The 13,118-nt window shown below is 42.1% G+C and overlaps 1 protein-coding gene across 2 annotated transcripts; it reads right to left on the minus strand.

Moving 5' to 3' along the window:
- Window positions 1-672: 672 nt before the first annotated feature.
- On the minus strand, window positions 673-11,617 carry TMEM267 (transmembrane protein 267). Of its 2 annotated transcripts, none has more exons than XM_084304690.1 (4): window positions 11,539-11,617; window positions 9,737-9,877; window positions 7,259-7,643; window positions 673-1,826 (listed from the first exon to the last, which is right to left on the minus strand). In XM_084304690.1, the coding sequence occupies exons 3-4, from the start codon at window positions 7,568-7,570 to the stop codon at window positions 1,491-1,493; spliced, it is 648 nt and encodes a 215-aa protein (XP_084160816.1). In that variant the 5' UTR covers window positions 7,571-7,643; window positions 9,737-9,877; window positions 11,539-11,617; the 3' UTR covers window positions 673-1,490. The 2 variants fall into 2 exon arrangements, with proteins under 2 accessions (XP_084160816.1, XP_084160815.1); XM_084304689.1 differs by lacking the exon at window positions 11,539-11,617 and adding an exon at window positions 11,294-11,455.
- Window positions 11,618-13,118: the final 1,501 nt, after the last annotated feature.

Genomic DNA, 13,118 nt, shown 5'->3' on the forward strand with positions numbered 1-13,118 from the left:
TGGCCCTCCTCTGGACTCGCTCCAACAGCCCCATGTCCTTCTTGTGCTGGGGGCCCCAGAGCTGGGTGCAGGACTCCAGGTGGGGCCTCATGAGTACAACGAGACGGTGAATCACCTTGCTCAGCCTTCTGTCCTTACTGCTCTTGGTGCAGCCCAGGACAGGGTTGGTTTTCTGGGCTGCAAGCTCACATTGCCAGCTCACGCTGAGCTTTTCTTCAACCAACACCCCCAGGTCCTTCTCCTCATGGCTGCCCTCAATCCATCCTCTGCCCAGCCTGTACTGGTGCTTGGGATTGCCCTGGCCCAGGTGCAGGACCTTGCCCTTGGCCTTATTGAACCTCATTGAGGTTCCCACAGCCCCACCTCTCAGGCCTGCCCAGGTCCCTCTGGATGGCATCCCCGCCCTCCAGCTTGTCGACCACACCACACAGCTTGGTGCCACCAGCAAACTCGCTGAGGTTGTATACCAAAAACTAGACGAGAACTAAACTTTTACTCTGTGACTTTTTCTGAAACTTTTTTTTTTTCCATGAAATTTCGATTTCAGTGTAATAATAATGCATTTTATTTTGCAGTAAGGATGATGTTGCACTTCAGGAAAAATGCTATGTATGTACAGTAGTAAGACCAAACTCACATTTTAAGCAATTTTTATTTTCTTATACCTTCCAGAATCTTCTGTAAAGCTTACACATTATTGTAATTAGCAAGTTTGCCTTTAAACAGTCCTTAAATATTTACTAGAATTCCTTAGTTCCAAATTAAATATTCATAATTAATGTATTTTAAATCAAGCACTCTTGTTGACACACATAACATTGTAATCAAACTGTCTTCTTTCCGTTGTCTAATTGTCTGCAAACTGAGTATCAAGCAACTATAGAAGAACAGAATTTAGTGTAAACACTGTATTATGGCAGTTCGTGTTGAACGAGGTGCAGATTCACAGCTTCACTTTTTGAAGTAAAAAAAAGCATTTAAAAAAAAACCTACTGAATACAAGGGTCCAGCAGAAAAACAAATAAATCACCTCAAAAGGCTAACTGATGTTTTTCAGAAGTGGCACACACTACTATGCTATAATAATTAGCATCTATATAGTACTTCACGTTTTTAAAGTGCTATACAAATGCTGTCCAGACAAAATGTAGCCAGAATCCAAATCTGGAGTGAATGGTGATCAGGTGAATGGCACGATGACAGCGAAGTGTAACATAGTTACTACAGAGAGACCAAGAGCTTCATAAATAAGTTAGCTATACATGAATGATAATGACCACATATTTTTCAAGGGGAATGTATAAATATGAAATTATTAGCATTTATGGAGTAGGTTTCTGTGACCACAACGAATCGACACGGGAGCTGTAACTGGCTTCACAGGCTTCAAATGCCTAACTTGGAATTAACAGGGAACATAAGGAAACCATATCAGTGACAAACACAGCTCATTTCAACTGCTAATACGAAAAACTTCAGACCTATCATCCTTACACATCAATGTGAATCCCGTGTTTTATAGACATTAATTCTCTAGTGCCTGTCAAATACATAATAAATGAACACAGATGAGGTAAAGATGCTGTTATTGCCACATACAGCCAATATGGCAAAGGAGGAGTTTTTCCAAATGGACAGATCCAGAGGCCATGACGAATCCCATCACGAACATGATGAGAAGTCCAGGATATGAACAACATCCAAGGAAGAAAGCACCATGAGTCTTTAAGCCTGAAAAGGTGCATAATAAACTTTAATGTCAGAGCCACAACAGGAATCACAGTAGAACAGTGGAGAAGTGGTCTCTGGGGAAGATTCAGAGCAGCCTGCAGAGAAGAAAAATATAATTGGCAATGGCTACAATCACGACAAGCAAAAAAAAGGTTTCGTGGATGTTTAGAGGTGTATTACCAAGGGGCTGAGTGGAAGTGCAAAGATAAACATACCATTCCTTCCCGCTGTGGCTATTCAAAGCCAACCATACGAACACCCAGATGTGTCAGAGCTCCGTGCTGTCCTGTCAGCAGCAGGGCTGAGGGTGCTGGGACAGGCTTTTCTCTATTTTGTGACATGAATCATGCACCCTACTGAGCAGTACTAGCAGCAGGAGAGGAAGCGAGGGGGATGAGGTATGCTGTTTGTCATCTAGTCACACAGCAAACAGGAACCCGCACAGTGTGCTGCACTGATTATATATATTTAATTTCACAACAGTGGGAAGGAGACCAACCATACGATACACTTGGAACATCTAATGTGCTTCATTGGCATTTACTCTCAAAAATTATACTTTTGTTAATACCTGTGAAGTCGTACTGTTCTCTGTTAAATGCTGTCAAGCCAGAAATTTCCAATTCAGCAAAAAATACTGAAGTTACATATATTTCACTTGCCTAAGCTTTGCTCCATTAGATTCCCACATGCTTGTTTGTGACTCTTAGGTCACAAGGTAGTGACTAAGCTTAGTCCTGTTTAGGTGACAGGACTAAAAAGATCACAAACAAAAAAAAACCAACAATGATGAAATTGCAACAACTTTAGAGGTATAAACCCAACTCCTTTAAGTTGCTGCAATGGGTACATTTTCAGCAAATCTGTTTTTGTTTCATATGAGCGTATTGTTCAGGGATTAAAGGTAGAAAATCTTGTGATGGTGAAACTGTCTATCACCTACCCAACAAAGACAATCAGATTTGTGTTACTGTCAGCAAGAAGCTAAAACATATATATTTTTGTAATTGCAGTACTGTCATCAGGCTTCCAAAATGCTGTTGCCCAAGTTCTGAAAGGATGGCCTGTTTTCTCTTTTACATTCTGTAACTAGATCAACATTCACATCCTTACGTTGCCAAGCCCAAGAGAGGGAGATGTAGTTCTGTTTGGCAATATAAGCGATTACATTCTTTCTCCTACCAAATTGCTCACCCTTTAGAAATCATGATGAGATCTTTAAAAAAAAAAAATAAAAAATAGTATATTCCTTTCCTGCCTTACAATATCCAAACACCCCACAAAAAGTACAACATCCCCAGGTGGATGGACTACAGGCCTGGGGGACTCTTGTCATTGAAGACACACCTGTACCACATCCAACCCTTCACGCCACTCTCGTTTATCAGCCAAGCTGAAAGCAACGGCAGGCTGCAGAAACTTCCTGAGTCAGTGAGGCTGAGCACTGGTTCATAGACTTTATACATTTGCGTGCAAATCTGGAATACACAGAGGTACAAATTCCAACCAGCAAATTCTTTGTAGACTTCATATTTATTGCCAAAAATAATGTGGGCAAAAGGTTAGATCACATGCTGCTCGGTACACAAGTATTTGTCAGAGTAAATGTAAGGACCGCAGGTGACTATTTACCCTGAATACTCCAGAAAAAATAATGATGAAATTGTGAAAAGCGGCCCACTAGCCAAATAGTCCAAGCAACAAGCAGTGTCAGCAGGAACAAGCGGAGGAGTCTGTAGGTAGCAACCTGCAGTAATGGCAAAACTGCCTTGTGCTGCACTGAAGAGCTACTTCAATAAAGTAACCTATCATCAGATTTAATAGTTGTGATTAAGAGCATGATAATTAATTGTGTATAGCTATGTAAAAAGTACTACTGTTATAAATTAGTAACAGTGGAGTGGTTAGTTAATTAGATTTCTTAATTTATTAGTTTCTCAGTTGCATAAGCAACAAACGCTGTAGTCTCGTAAAACAGTTACTCTCAGTCCTGCAATCTGGTAAGGGAGAATGAGACTGGGACTAACAAATAAGCAGTAAAAAGGTAGTAAGTAATAAATCATACAGGCAACAGTCTGAAATTACAACACGAAACCAAAAGTCGCATCATATTAAGCTGAGGAAAGAAAAAATCACACATTAAAATCAGGTCTAGCTAGCCAGGCAACAACACAGCAGAGAAGTTTATGGGGATTAGGTTAGATCACAAACTAAAAAGACTGCTGGCATTGCAAGAAAACACAAAACCCATAGCAGGATTTTTATGCTGTTTAAAAAAAAGACAAAATTGTATGTATTTGTAAGCGAAAAGAATTAAACAAACAACTTAGCTCAAATTTAGGCTATTTTTGTTAAAATACTGTATGTGGTTTGGGACAGGGCCCTTTAAAGACAATTTAAGCAAGAGGCAATCCAGAGGAGATCAGAAAAATGGCAGGACATTTAGAAATCATAAATCCAGGTCCTCCAGCCTTTACTCAGTGAGTTACTTAGTTAAGAGACTTATTGTAAAGCAGAATGTCTATTCAAGTTGCAAAAATCACACCGTTACAGATCTACATCCCTGATTTAGAAACCTAAACAGGACACAGTTTACAGGTAAATATCCCTTATTAACCCAATTAACATACGGAGGAGAGTGGAGTTAGGTAGGCAAGGGACTTTGACAGGGCCTTTGGGCATCTTGCCTTCTCCTTATTTCATCTATGTAAGTGTGGCTACTCAAGGGCTACTCTTCTGCATGCTGCACTTGTATTCCTAATTTAAAAAAAATAAAAATAAAAATGAAGAGAGCACAGCAACCGGACATCTTTTCTACACGGGTATTAAAGAAAACGAGATCTAACCATCAACATCGGTAATTTAGGTTCAATACTAGATAAAAAAAATACATATAGCTGCTTGGAAACTGAAAAAACACAGGAAGAAATTAACTGATATAATTCCAATAGTTACCTTTGTTTGGGACACAAGGGGCAGCCTACACAAACATTCTCCATCACAGAAAATGTGAGCATATTTAACCTTGCCTCGCTGGGGGCAGCAAGGAGGCAGGTCACCTCCCAGTCCCACAACACAACGCCCGATTTTCTCAACTCGCACTGATGAAGGGCGCCATCTAGTCGTCATTGAGAAGAAATACCCGTGATGAGTACCAGAAAAAGTTGCAAGAACATTTTAATGTTTTTTTTTATAAGTTTTTAGTCCCTCATTACTTGTGCTTACGATTTTAAAATAAAGAATAAATGTGAGAATAATTATGTTTAAATGCTGTACTAAAACGTCGCCATTACAGGACTCATTAAGCAAACTTTCCTTTTCTTTATCTAGTTCTCTAATTTTATGGCATTTCCACCTGCAAAAAGTACAGGAGAGGGGAGGAGCAGGGGTACCTAGGGAAGCACCACCCCAGGCACCAGCACCTGCTGGGTGGGTACAGCCGGCGCAGAAAGCAGCTCTGCAGGGCAGGCCCTGGGTGTCCTTGTGGAAGGGAGCTGAGCAGCAGCCAGCAGCGTGCCCGTGCCGCAGAGAAGGCCGGAGGTGTCCTGGGCTGCACCGAGGAGCGCTGCCAGCAGGCAGAGTGAAGCGATTCGCCCCCTCCCCTCAGCACTCGTAAGGCCACCTCTGGGTATCGTGCCCAGCTCCAGGCCCCCCAGCACACGGGAGAGGTGGAGCTATGGAAAACCACGTCCGATGAAGGGCCACCATGGTAACTAAGGGACTGAAGGAGCCTTCCCCGCTGGAGGAAAGGCTGAGAAATCCGGGGCTGCTCTGCCTGGAGCAGAAAAGGCTGAAGGGGGCAGATCTCACTCATCAAGGTCTAAAAATAGCTGAAGGAAGGGTGAGGAGAGAACAGAGCCAGACTCTTTCAGTGGGGCTCAGTGCCAGGATGACAAAAACAGAGGCAATAGGAACAAAGTGGAGCACAGGAGGCTCCCTCTGAACATCAGGAAGCACCTCTGTGCTGTGCGGGTGATGGAGCCTGGGCACAGGCTGCCCAGAGAGGCTGTGGACTCTCCTTCCTAAAAATTCACCTGGACACGGACCTGGGCACCCTGCTGTCAGTGTCCCTTCCTGGGCAGGGTTCAGACCAGGTGGCCTCCAGAGGCACCTTCCAACCTCAGCCACCCCGTGATGCTGTGAAAACATCCTCTTTGTCAAAGAGGAATAGAACTGATCATATCAGAAGGTCCATCAAACTTACCAGTAGGAAAACATCTTTTATTTACAATAAATACTGATACTGTACACAAATAAAAAACCTGTTTTCCCACTGGAAGTCTGATTTTTTTACATCTCAACTATAAACTATGTTTCTTGCATATATCTCTCTCGTCCATATTTTTTAACAAAAGGTAAAACATTTTGGATTGTAGTTCTTTATTTAAAGGATTACAAAGAACAGCAATTTCCTCTCCACCTCTTTCCTTCCTCTCCTGCCTCTGTGTCCTAAGAATTATGTCCTCTGTCATCCATGTGAACAGCTTAACACTAGTCTGAGCAAGCAGGAGAAGAAAGAACAGGACACCAGGGAACAACTTATGCTCTGGTTGAATAAATAAAAGTTTCCCCTTCTGTACAAAGTAGCACCTATGCATATATACGCTAGCAACACCATAGCAATGCCTGGTTACAAGCAGAGTGGCATGGCTCTAGTGGTGGGGACCATGAGCTGGTACAGCCAGAGCTTGTGGACGGAGCAAATGTTTTGGAGAGCCTGCAGAAGAGAGTGTTGTTTCAGGGGAAGCTGAGAACAGGTGGTTGGAGCACACAGGGATATATGTACGTGTGTCAGCAGGGGAGTGGGCACACGACACACCAAAAACACAGGAGAACCCCTGAGAAAAAACACCACAACCTAGTAAACTCATTGTACTGATAAACAGTGTCCTAACAGGCAGTTCTGCAAACTGTCTGTTAGGCATATATTCACATATATTCCTTAGCAGGAGCCAATTCACATTTTTCCTTTTATTAACAAGTTTGACACTTGCTTGATTTCTTTTACAACCAACTATATTTAAGGACAATCTCAGATTATTTTTTCTTTTTAAAGGTGAACATGCTATATACATATTGCTGGTTTGTGGGAGACGTTTATAGAGTTGACTAAAAACAAACCTCCTACTGCTCAGTATGAGTGGTTGAATGAAACAAAACATCAGCTGGATGATCTGTTTTCTAGATTTCTACTCCTTACTGTACACAGAAATGGAATAATCCACTTCATACACAAAGCGTGCATGGCAGCAGTTAAATGTTAATTTGGATAACCAAACAACCATATTTGGATAACCATAGGATACCATGGAAAGAGGCTTTCAGAACTTTTTCAGAGCCTCGTAAGGGGTAGAACTTAACAGGGGATGTGGTATTTCTTCATTTTAAAATCATAACAATTTTATAAAAATATGAATTCCCGTATATCTTTTTAAAATGCATCTAATTAAAGTATCATTTTGTTGTTGTTGTTTAGGATACGGTAGATGAACAATAAAATTAAGCTGCCACCCATCTATTCACTTACCTTTAATGACAGGGAGCCAGCAAGGAAGAAGTGGTCCACATCGATGACGGAGGCAAGGAAGCCAGCCAGGGTGACTTCCGTGAAGTCGCTTTTCTTCCTGAGTCCGATCACTATCGCCCAGGACCACATTCCTAGTATACCATGCACTGCATTATCAGAGAAGGCTCGGAGCCAGTCATTTTGCTGAATGAAGGAAAACTGCAGAAGCTTGTCTGCAACAAAGCAGAATACTCCCAAACCTAGACTAGAAATAACTGAAGCTGTGCTGAAAGTTTGGAGGAGAGCATGGGCCTTTTCAGTCTCAGACGCCATGGCAAAGACCACGTCACAGCACACAAAATGTCATCAGGATATACACTGTGCATTGTCCCACGTATCTTCAGTTCTGCAAATGTCAGAAAGAAAAAAGTATTGAAGAAAAAAGTCATTAGTAGAAAGCATTTGTCATCACAGCTACAAATAAGCACAAGAAAACAATGTTTGCATTTAATATTCCTACGGAAGCTTTGATTTTAATCAAGTTCATTTAGGTGACAACTCTGAATTAAAATGCTTGTCCTGTTCCAGTCAGCACACACACCTTCGTAACACAAAAAGCTCTAACTCCGCTTTTTGAAATGCAGTTTCACAAAATAACTTGAGCTGTGTCTATGATAAGACACTGAATATCTTTCAAGATTCCTCCTGGCCTTAAATTCATGATATTCATCAAATTAAATCCGTTCCGCTATAACAATAGGACAAAAAAAATCAGTTTAAAGTATTCTTGGAATTTATGCTCAAAAAATCTCAAATATGCCAGAACAGTTAAAAACAAATTTCTAATCTATATTTTCAATATCTTTCATAGTTTGTAAACATATTTATTATTGCCATGGTACACCTCTCTGAGCTATTCCTTGTTTATTCCAGGGTAAATAAGATTCGCAATTAGAATAAGCATTAAGAACTCCAGAAACACTGTAATATCCTCACTGTTGACAATAAACACAAAAAGACAACACCCTTCAATCAAGCAGAGGTAACCAAAACTAACTTCTTACAGAGTGAAACTACGTATGCTTTTCCTCTACCTCCTTAGCATTCCAGCAGCAAACTCTACGGATACTTCTAGGACTCCTCTATTATTTGTCACATTACCTTCAGAACAGCTCTTTCTGCAGAACTTATAAAAGAACTAATCCCCATCATTTTAGCTTTCAAGAGCTGACCACTATAAGTTGAAAATAAAGGCATTGCTATAAGTATTAATAATCACTTAAAAGTCCTTAAACAATATTTATGCTTATGTAATTGTTATGAAACCCACTTGCACAAGACTATTTCTGGGAATAATTACCCTGACCTTAAAAAAATGGTTGACACCTCAAAAGAAATTTCACCAAAGAAGCAACTACAACATACCTGGGTTATAAAGACAGAGCACTCATTTTAATGATAACACTAAATAAAAAAAAAAAAAAGAAAAAGAAAAAAGAAACATACATGTATATCCACATATAATTGATGTATTCCCTAGCTTTGTGTTGTTAAACAGGCACCGAAAAGCAGACTTTAAAGCACAGTATCAATTCTAACTATCCAACTACTATAATGTTCTCTACTTCTGTGTAGCCCCATCCCTGGCAGTGCTCAAGGCCAGGCTGGATGGGGCTTTGAGCAACCTGGTCTGCTGGTAGGTGTCCCTGCCCATGGCAGGGCATTGGAACTGGGTGATCTTTAAGTGCCTTTCCAACCCAAACTGCTCTGTGGTTCTGTGATAGAGCAGTTTCAAAGCCTGCATCCTAAGACACTGCTATTTCTTTGCAATACATTAAATCTTGATAATTCCTTTCTTAGTAGTTATACCAGGTACATTTTTATTCTAAATATGCGTTTTCAGAATGTATCAGACCTTCTTTATAAATGAACACTTCTAACAACATCGATTGACAGTATTTTAGAATTTTAATCATTATTAATCATAAGCCCCAGAAAATATAAAATGTTTTTTTTCTGGCTTATTTACATGCCTGTTTATTGTAAAATTATCCACAAGACATGACTACTGGCATTAATCTTTACAGAAAAAAAAAGTCACTGAAGGATTTATTTGGAAAAGGTTAAAAAGAGAAAAGAAAGCATGAATAATACATGGTCTTTGCACACACATGAAAAGAAGTGGGTCAAGTTTAGAGCCTGTTAACCATGACTACGCCTCTTCTGAATAAATATACAAAATATTTCCTGAAACACTGGAACTGTCATTTTTTGAGGAGTGATTTACAATATACTGCATATTTATGAATAAATTATTTTTCAAGGAACAAATCACAATATCCTCAAAAAATGTTTCTTTTACAAAGGTACCATGACAGATTGGATTTTATTTAAAACTATCATAAAATCCGTGTTAGAATACAAAGAATACAATCTGGTGAGAACTGATGTAGCAACATAGCCTTAAAAAAACACATTGATATTCAGAGCCAAACTTACCATGGAACTAGGAGAATACATTTTTTCCCATTGCAGTTGCTTTATTCCAGTAGAAAATGTGGTCTATGCCTTAGAGTTGAGTGTACTCCGCTTGCTGAATCCAGTCCAATCCAGTGCAGGGAAGACAAAATGCAGTTTTTTCTGTGCATAAATAAATCAAATAAATCAATAAATTAAATAAAGTCTATGCGTGGTCAGTCCAGCTAACATGCTGAAGATTTAGGGTGGGTCTACACGAAACACATGCACATGACAGTTGATATAGTACCACTGTTTCGAGCTGTCATTGCTCATGACATTTTTATATGGGATACAGCATTCGGTATAATCTGTCTATACTCCCCAAATTAAATTTTACAGATATATTTGATTTCTTTTATGGAAACATGAAAAAACTAATTTCAACAAATATATAGTTGTCTTTGTAAATTACTGACGCAATAAGATATTTATATTAAAGCTGCAAATATGCATTCAGGGAAACACCTGACACTAAAATGCCTTCAACCTCCTGGCATAAGAGCAAAATAAAAATCCAATGGCTAAAAGTAGCATTTAGAAATGTTATTGCTCTCCAAAATTTTTTGCTACAATTTAATGAAATACATGAATGCAAATAGGAATTAAATGTCTAAAGTTCTATTGTCTGTTTTATACAAGAAGTCGAAAGATCACAGTGATCCCCTAGAATTCCATAATCTCAAGAATATCATTTAATAGCGGATATTAATCTATATGAAAAACTTCATAAAATAGTACTACCCTTTAAGACACATGCTCAAACTGCTAACGTGTTACCTCCTGGAAAAGCAGGTATGAGCACAGAATGATCTGCGAAGGACTAATAATGCAAATATTTTGCGTCTGATAATTATAGTGGATGATAGGGCTCAGAGGGTTGGAGCAGGTCAAAGAGGAAAGCAGACAAAAGCTCACAAGACATCTGCAGAATTCCACCACGATACTGAGGAACGAACTGAATTAAAAGCAACAAAGAAGGAAGAAAGCAACAAAGGAGGAAACAAACAAGCAAAGAAGTGAGCAAGCAAGAAAACACAAAACGAGGAATGAGCACTTTTTAATTAAATTGTTTCTTTCAGGGACCATAAGTCAAAGTGCTCGCAAAGAGCCCTCCCAAGCTACCAATATGCATCCCTGCTCCTCCAACAGCACTTTGGAGCTGAGAGGAATTTGAGGGGAAGGAAAGAGTTGAAGGGAATATCCCAAAAGTATGCAGCAGCTGGAGACAAACCGCAGTGCGAGACAGCGGGGGAAAATTTCATTTGTCATCCGGCATCAAAAATAATAATAAAAAAAAAAGTACGGTTTATTTATTACCCTAATTAATTACAACTATGCCATTTGGGCCATAAACAGCTAACCCAATTTAAGACTAAAGCACTGCCGTGCTGTGTAAGGGGACTGGGAGTGAGGAAGGACGACAAGCCAAGCCAGAGGGCTGCCCGGAGGTGGGGACACCCTTTTGTTTCCCGGCAGAGCAGCCACAGCTTCCCCGCAGACCTCTCCTCGGCCCTCAGGGAACACGAATGCAGCCACCTTTAGGGCAAAAACCCCGCAGTCAGGAGCCTGACGGACGCCAAACTGGGAGCCCGGGCGGCTCCCGCTGCCTTCCCGGCGGTCACGCCTGACGAGCCGCCCGCAGACACCGCAGCTCCCTCCGGGGACGCCCCCTCCGAAAGGCCGGCAGCTGCCCGCGGGGCCCCCTCGGCACACCGGGACCCCCCAACCCGCCTCGGGGCGGCGAGGAGCAGCCCCAGCCTCCCGCCGGCCCCGGCGCCCACCTGAGGAGCGGCGGCCGCCGGCAGCCCCCGGCGCCCCGTCCCGCCTCCGCCTCATGAGGAGAAGCGGAGGCGGGCGCCGGGCCGCCGCCGGGCCCGCGGGCATGCGCGGCCGAGGAGCAGGCTGGGAGCGCGGCGCCCTCCTCCTCCTCTTCTTCCTCCTCCTCCTCCTTCTCATCCTTCTGTTTCTCCTTCTCCTCTGTCACAAACGAAGCTACAACTCAGTCTGCACTTAGTCATATTTATAAAAGGCAATTAAACAGCGCTGAGTGCGCGGGGAGTCTATGCTCTACCAACACGCACACACGAACATCAAACCTTCTAAAAATACAGAACATTGCTCTTACGTATTCATAAGAAACCCCAGTACGCCTGTACATATGTACAGTCAGAAAAGGTATCAGTTGAAACATAAGCATGGCAAAGTTTTAAAAGGCAAGTGTTTAACAAACAATCCTTTAAGTCTGTTGCTATTAATGTCCATGACTGGGGGAGCACTGTTGGGGTTGGTAATCCCAGTTGAAGTGCTCCCATATCTTCCGTGACTTCACTGGTTTCTCTCAGACCATATAATGGTCTCCATTTTCCATTCCTTTTCTTGATTACTAACACCGGAGAATTCCAGGGGTAGTTGTGGGAACAGCGAAGGCCTGCAGTGGCAGTAGTGGCGGGGGCCGATGATGCAGCAGCAGGATCGGTGGCCGAGCCCGCAGCTCCCTCACAGCCTGGCAACCCACACATGTCTGACTGTGGCCCCACAGGGCTCTGTAAGGCCCCAGAGACTGCTCCCCAGTGCCAAGCAATCCCACCACAACCTTGTCATTTTTAGTAGGTCCCACACCTTGATATCAATTTGGTCCCATATTTCAGGATCATAAACTGTCTGGTTGTTAATAAAGGAAATAAGCTGCAAGGTTACCAGGACTGTCCATGTTCCTAAGGATGTGTGATTCCTCATAATGCACAGCTACTTACCAGAGGGTCAGTTGTGTGCGTGGCTCCACTTGTCTCAGCTTGAGCTTCTTCCCAGCTCCAGTGCCTGCTTCCAGCGACTTTCTGTGCGAGCCTCTCTGAGCAGTTTGCTGAGTTTGGCTGAACCTATCTTCATGAGGCGATCAGTGTGTGCCTGTTCCTGTCCTGGTCTCCTTTCTGCCAGCCTGTTCCTGTTCATTCCTTTTTTCATCACATCGTGTTGCCTTTCCATCTTGAGGACGGGCTCCCCTCTAACACCCTTCGCCCTGCAGCAATCCTTTTCCAACAACTTTCCATCGGTCAAACAACTTTGCCCAGCAACAGCAAACCCCCAGCAACTTCCATGCCTTAACAGCTACAGAACAAGCAACCCCAGAAGGCATGGCCTCTCCTGAATCACCCTTCTTTGCGCCCTCTAAACTCTTACATTCCTGATGGTCTCATTGCTAAGAGTCTGATGTTACCACCAACCATGGGGCTTGCCGACCCCCATGGCCAGACTCCCACATCTCCCCCTTCTTTATTAACATCAACCATCTTCTTGACACAAATTATTACTCCATAGATCACACTCCCTCCTCTTCTTTTGAATGTCATTAATACTTGTCTTG

Source organism: Netta rufina (assembly GCF_964035555.1).
Source record: "Netta rufina genome assembly, chromosome: Z".
NCBI lineage: Eukaryota > Metazoa > Chordata > Aves > Anseriformes > Anatidae > Netta > Netta rufina.

What these genes read in the sequence shown, in the direction of transcription:
- TMEM267 (XM_084304690.1), bottom strand. Translation starts at nt 7,570, where the DNA reads ATGGCGTCTGAGACTGAAAAGGCCCATGCTCTCCTCCAAACTTTCAGC. An exon ending in CTGGCTCCCTGTCATTAAAG is followed by an intron (nt 1,827 to 7,258) that starts GTAAGTGAATAG and finishes TCTTCTCTGCAG; the next exon opens with GCTGCTCTGAATCTTCCCCA.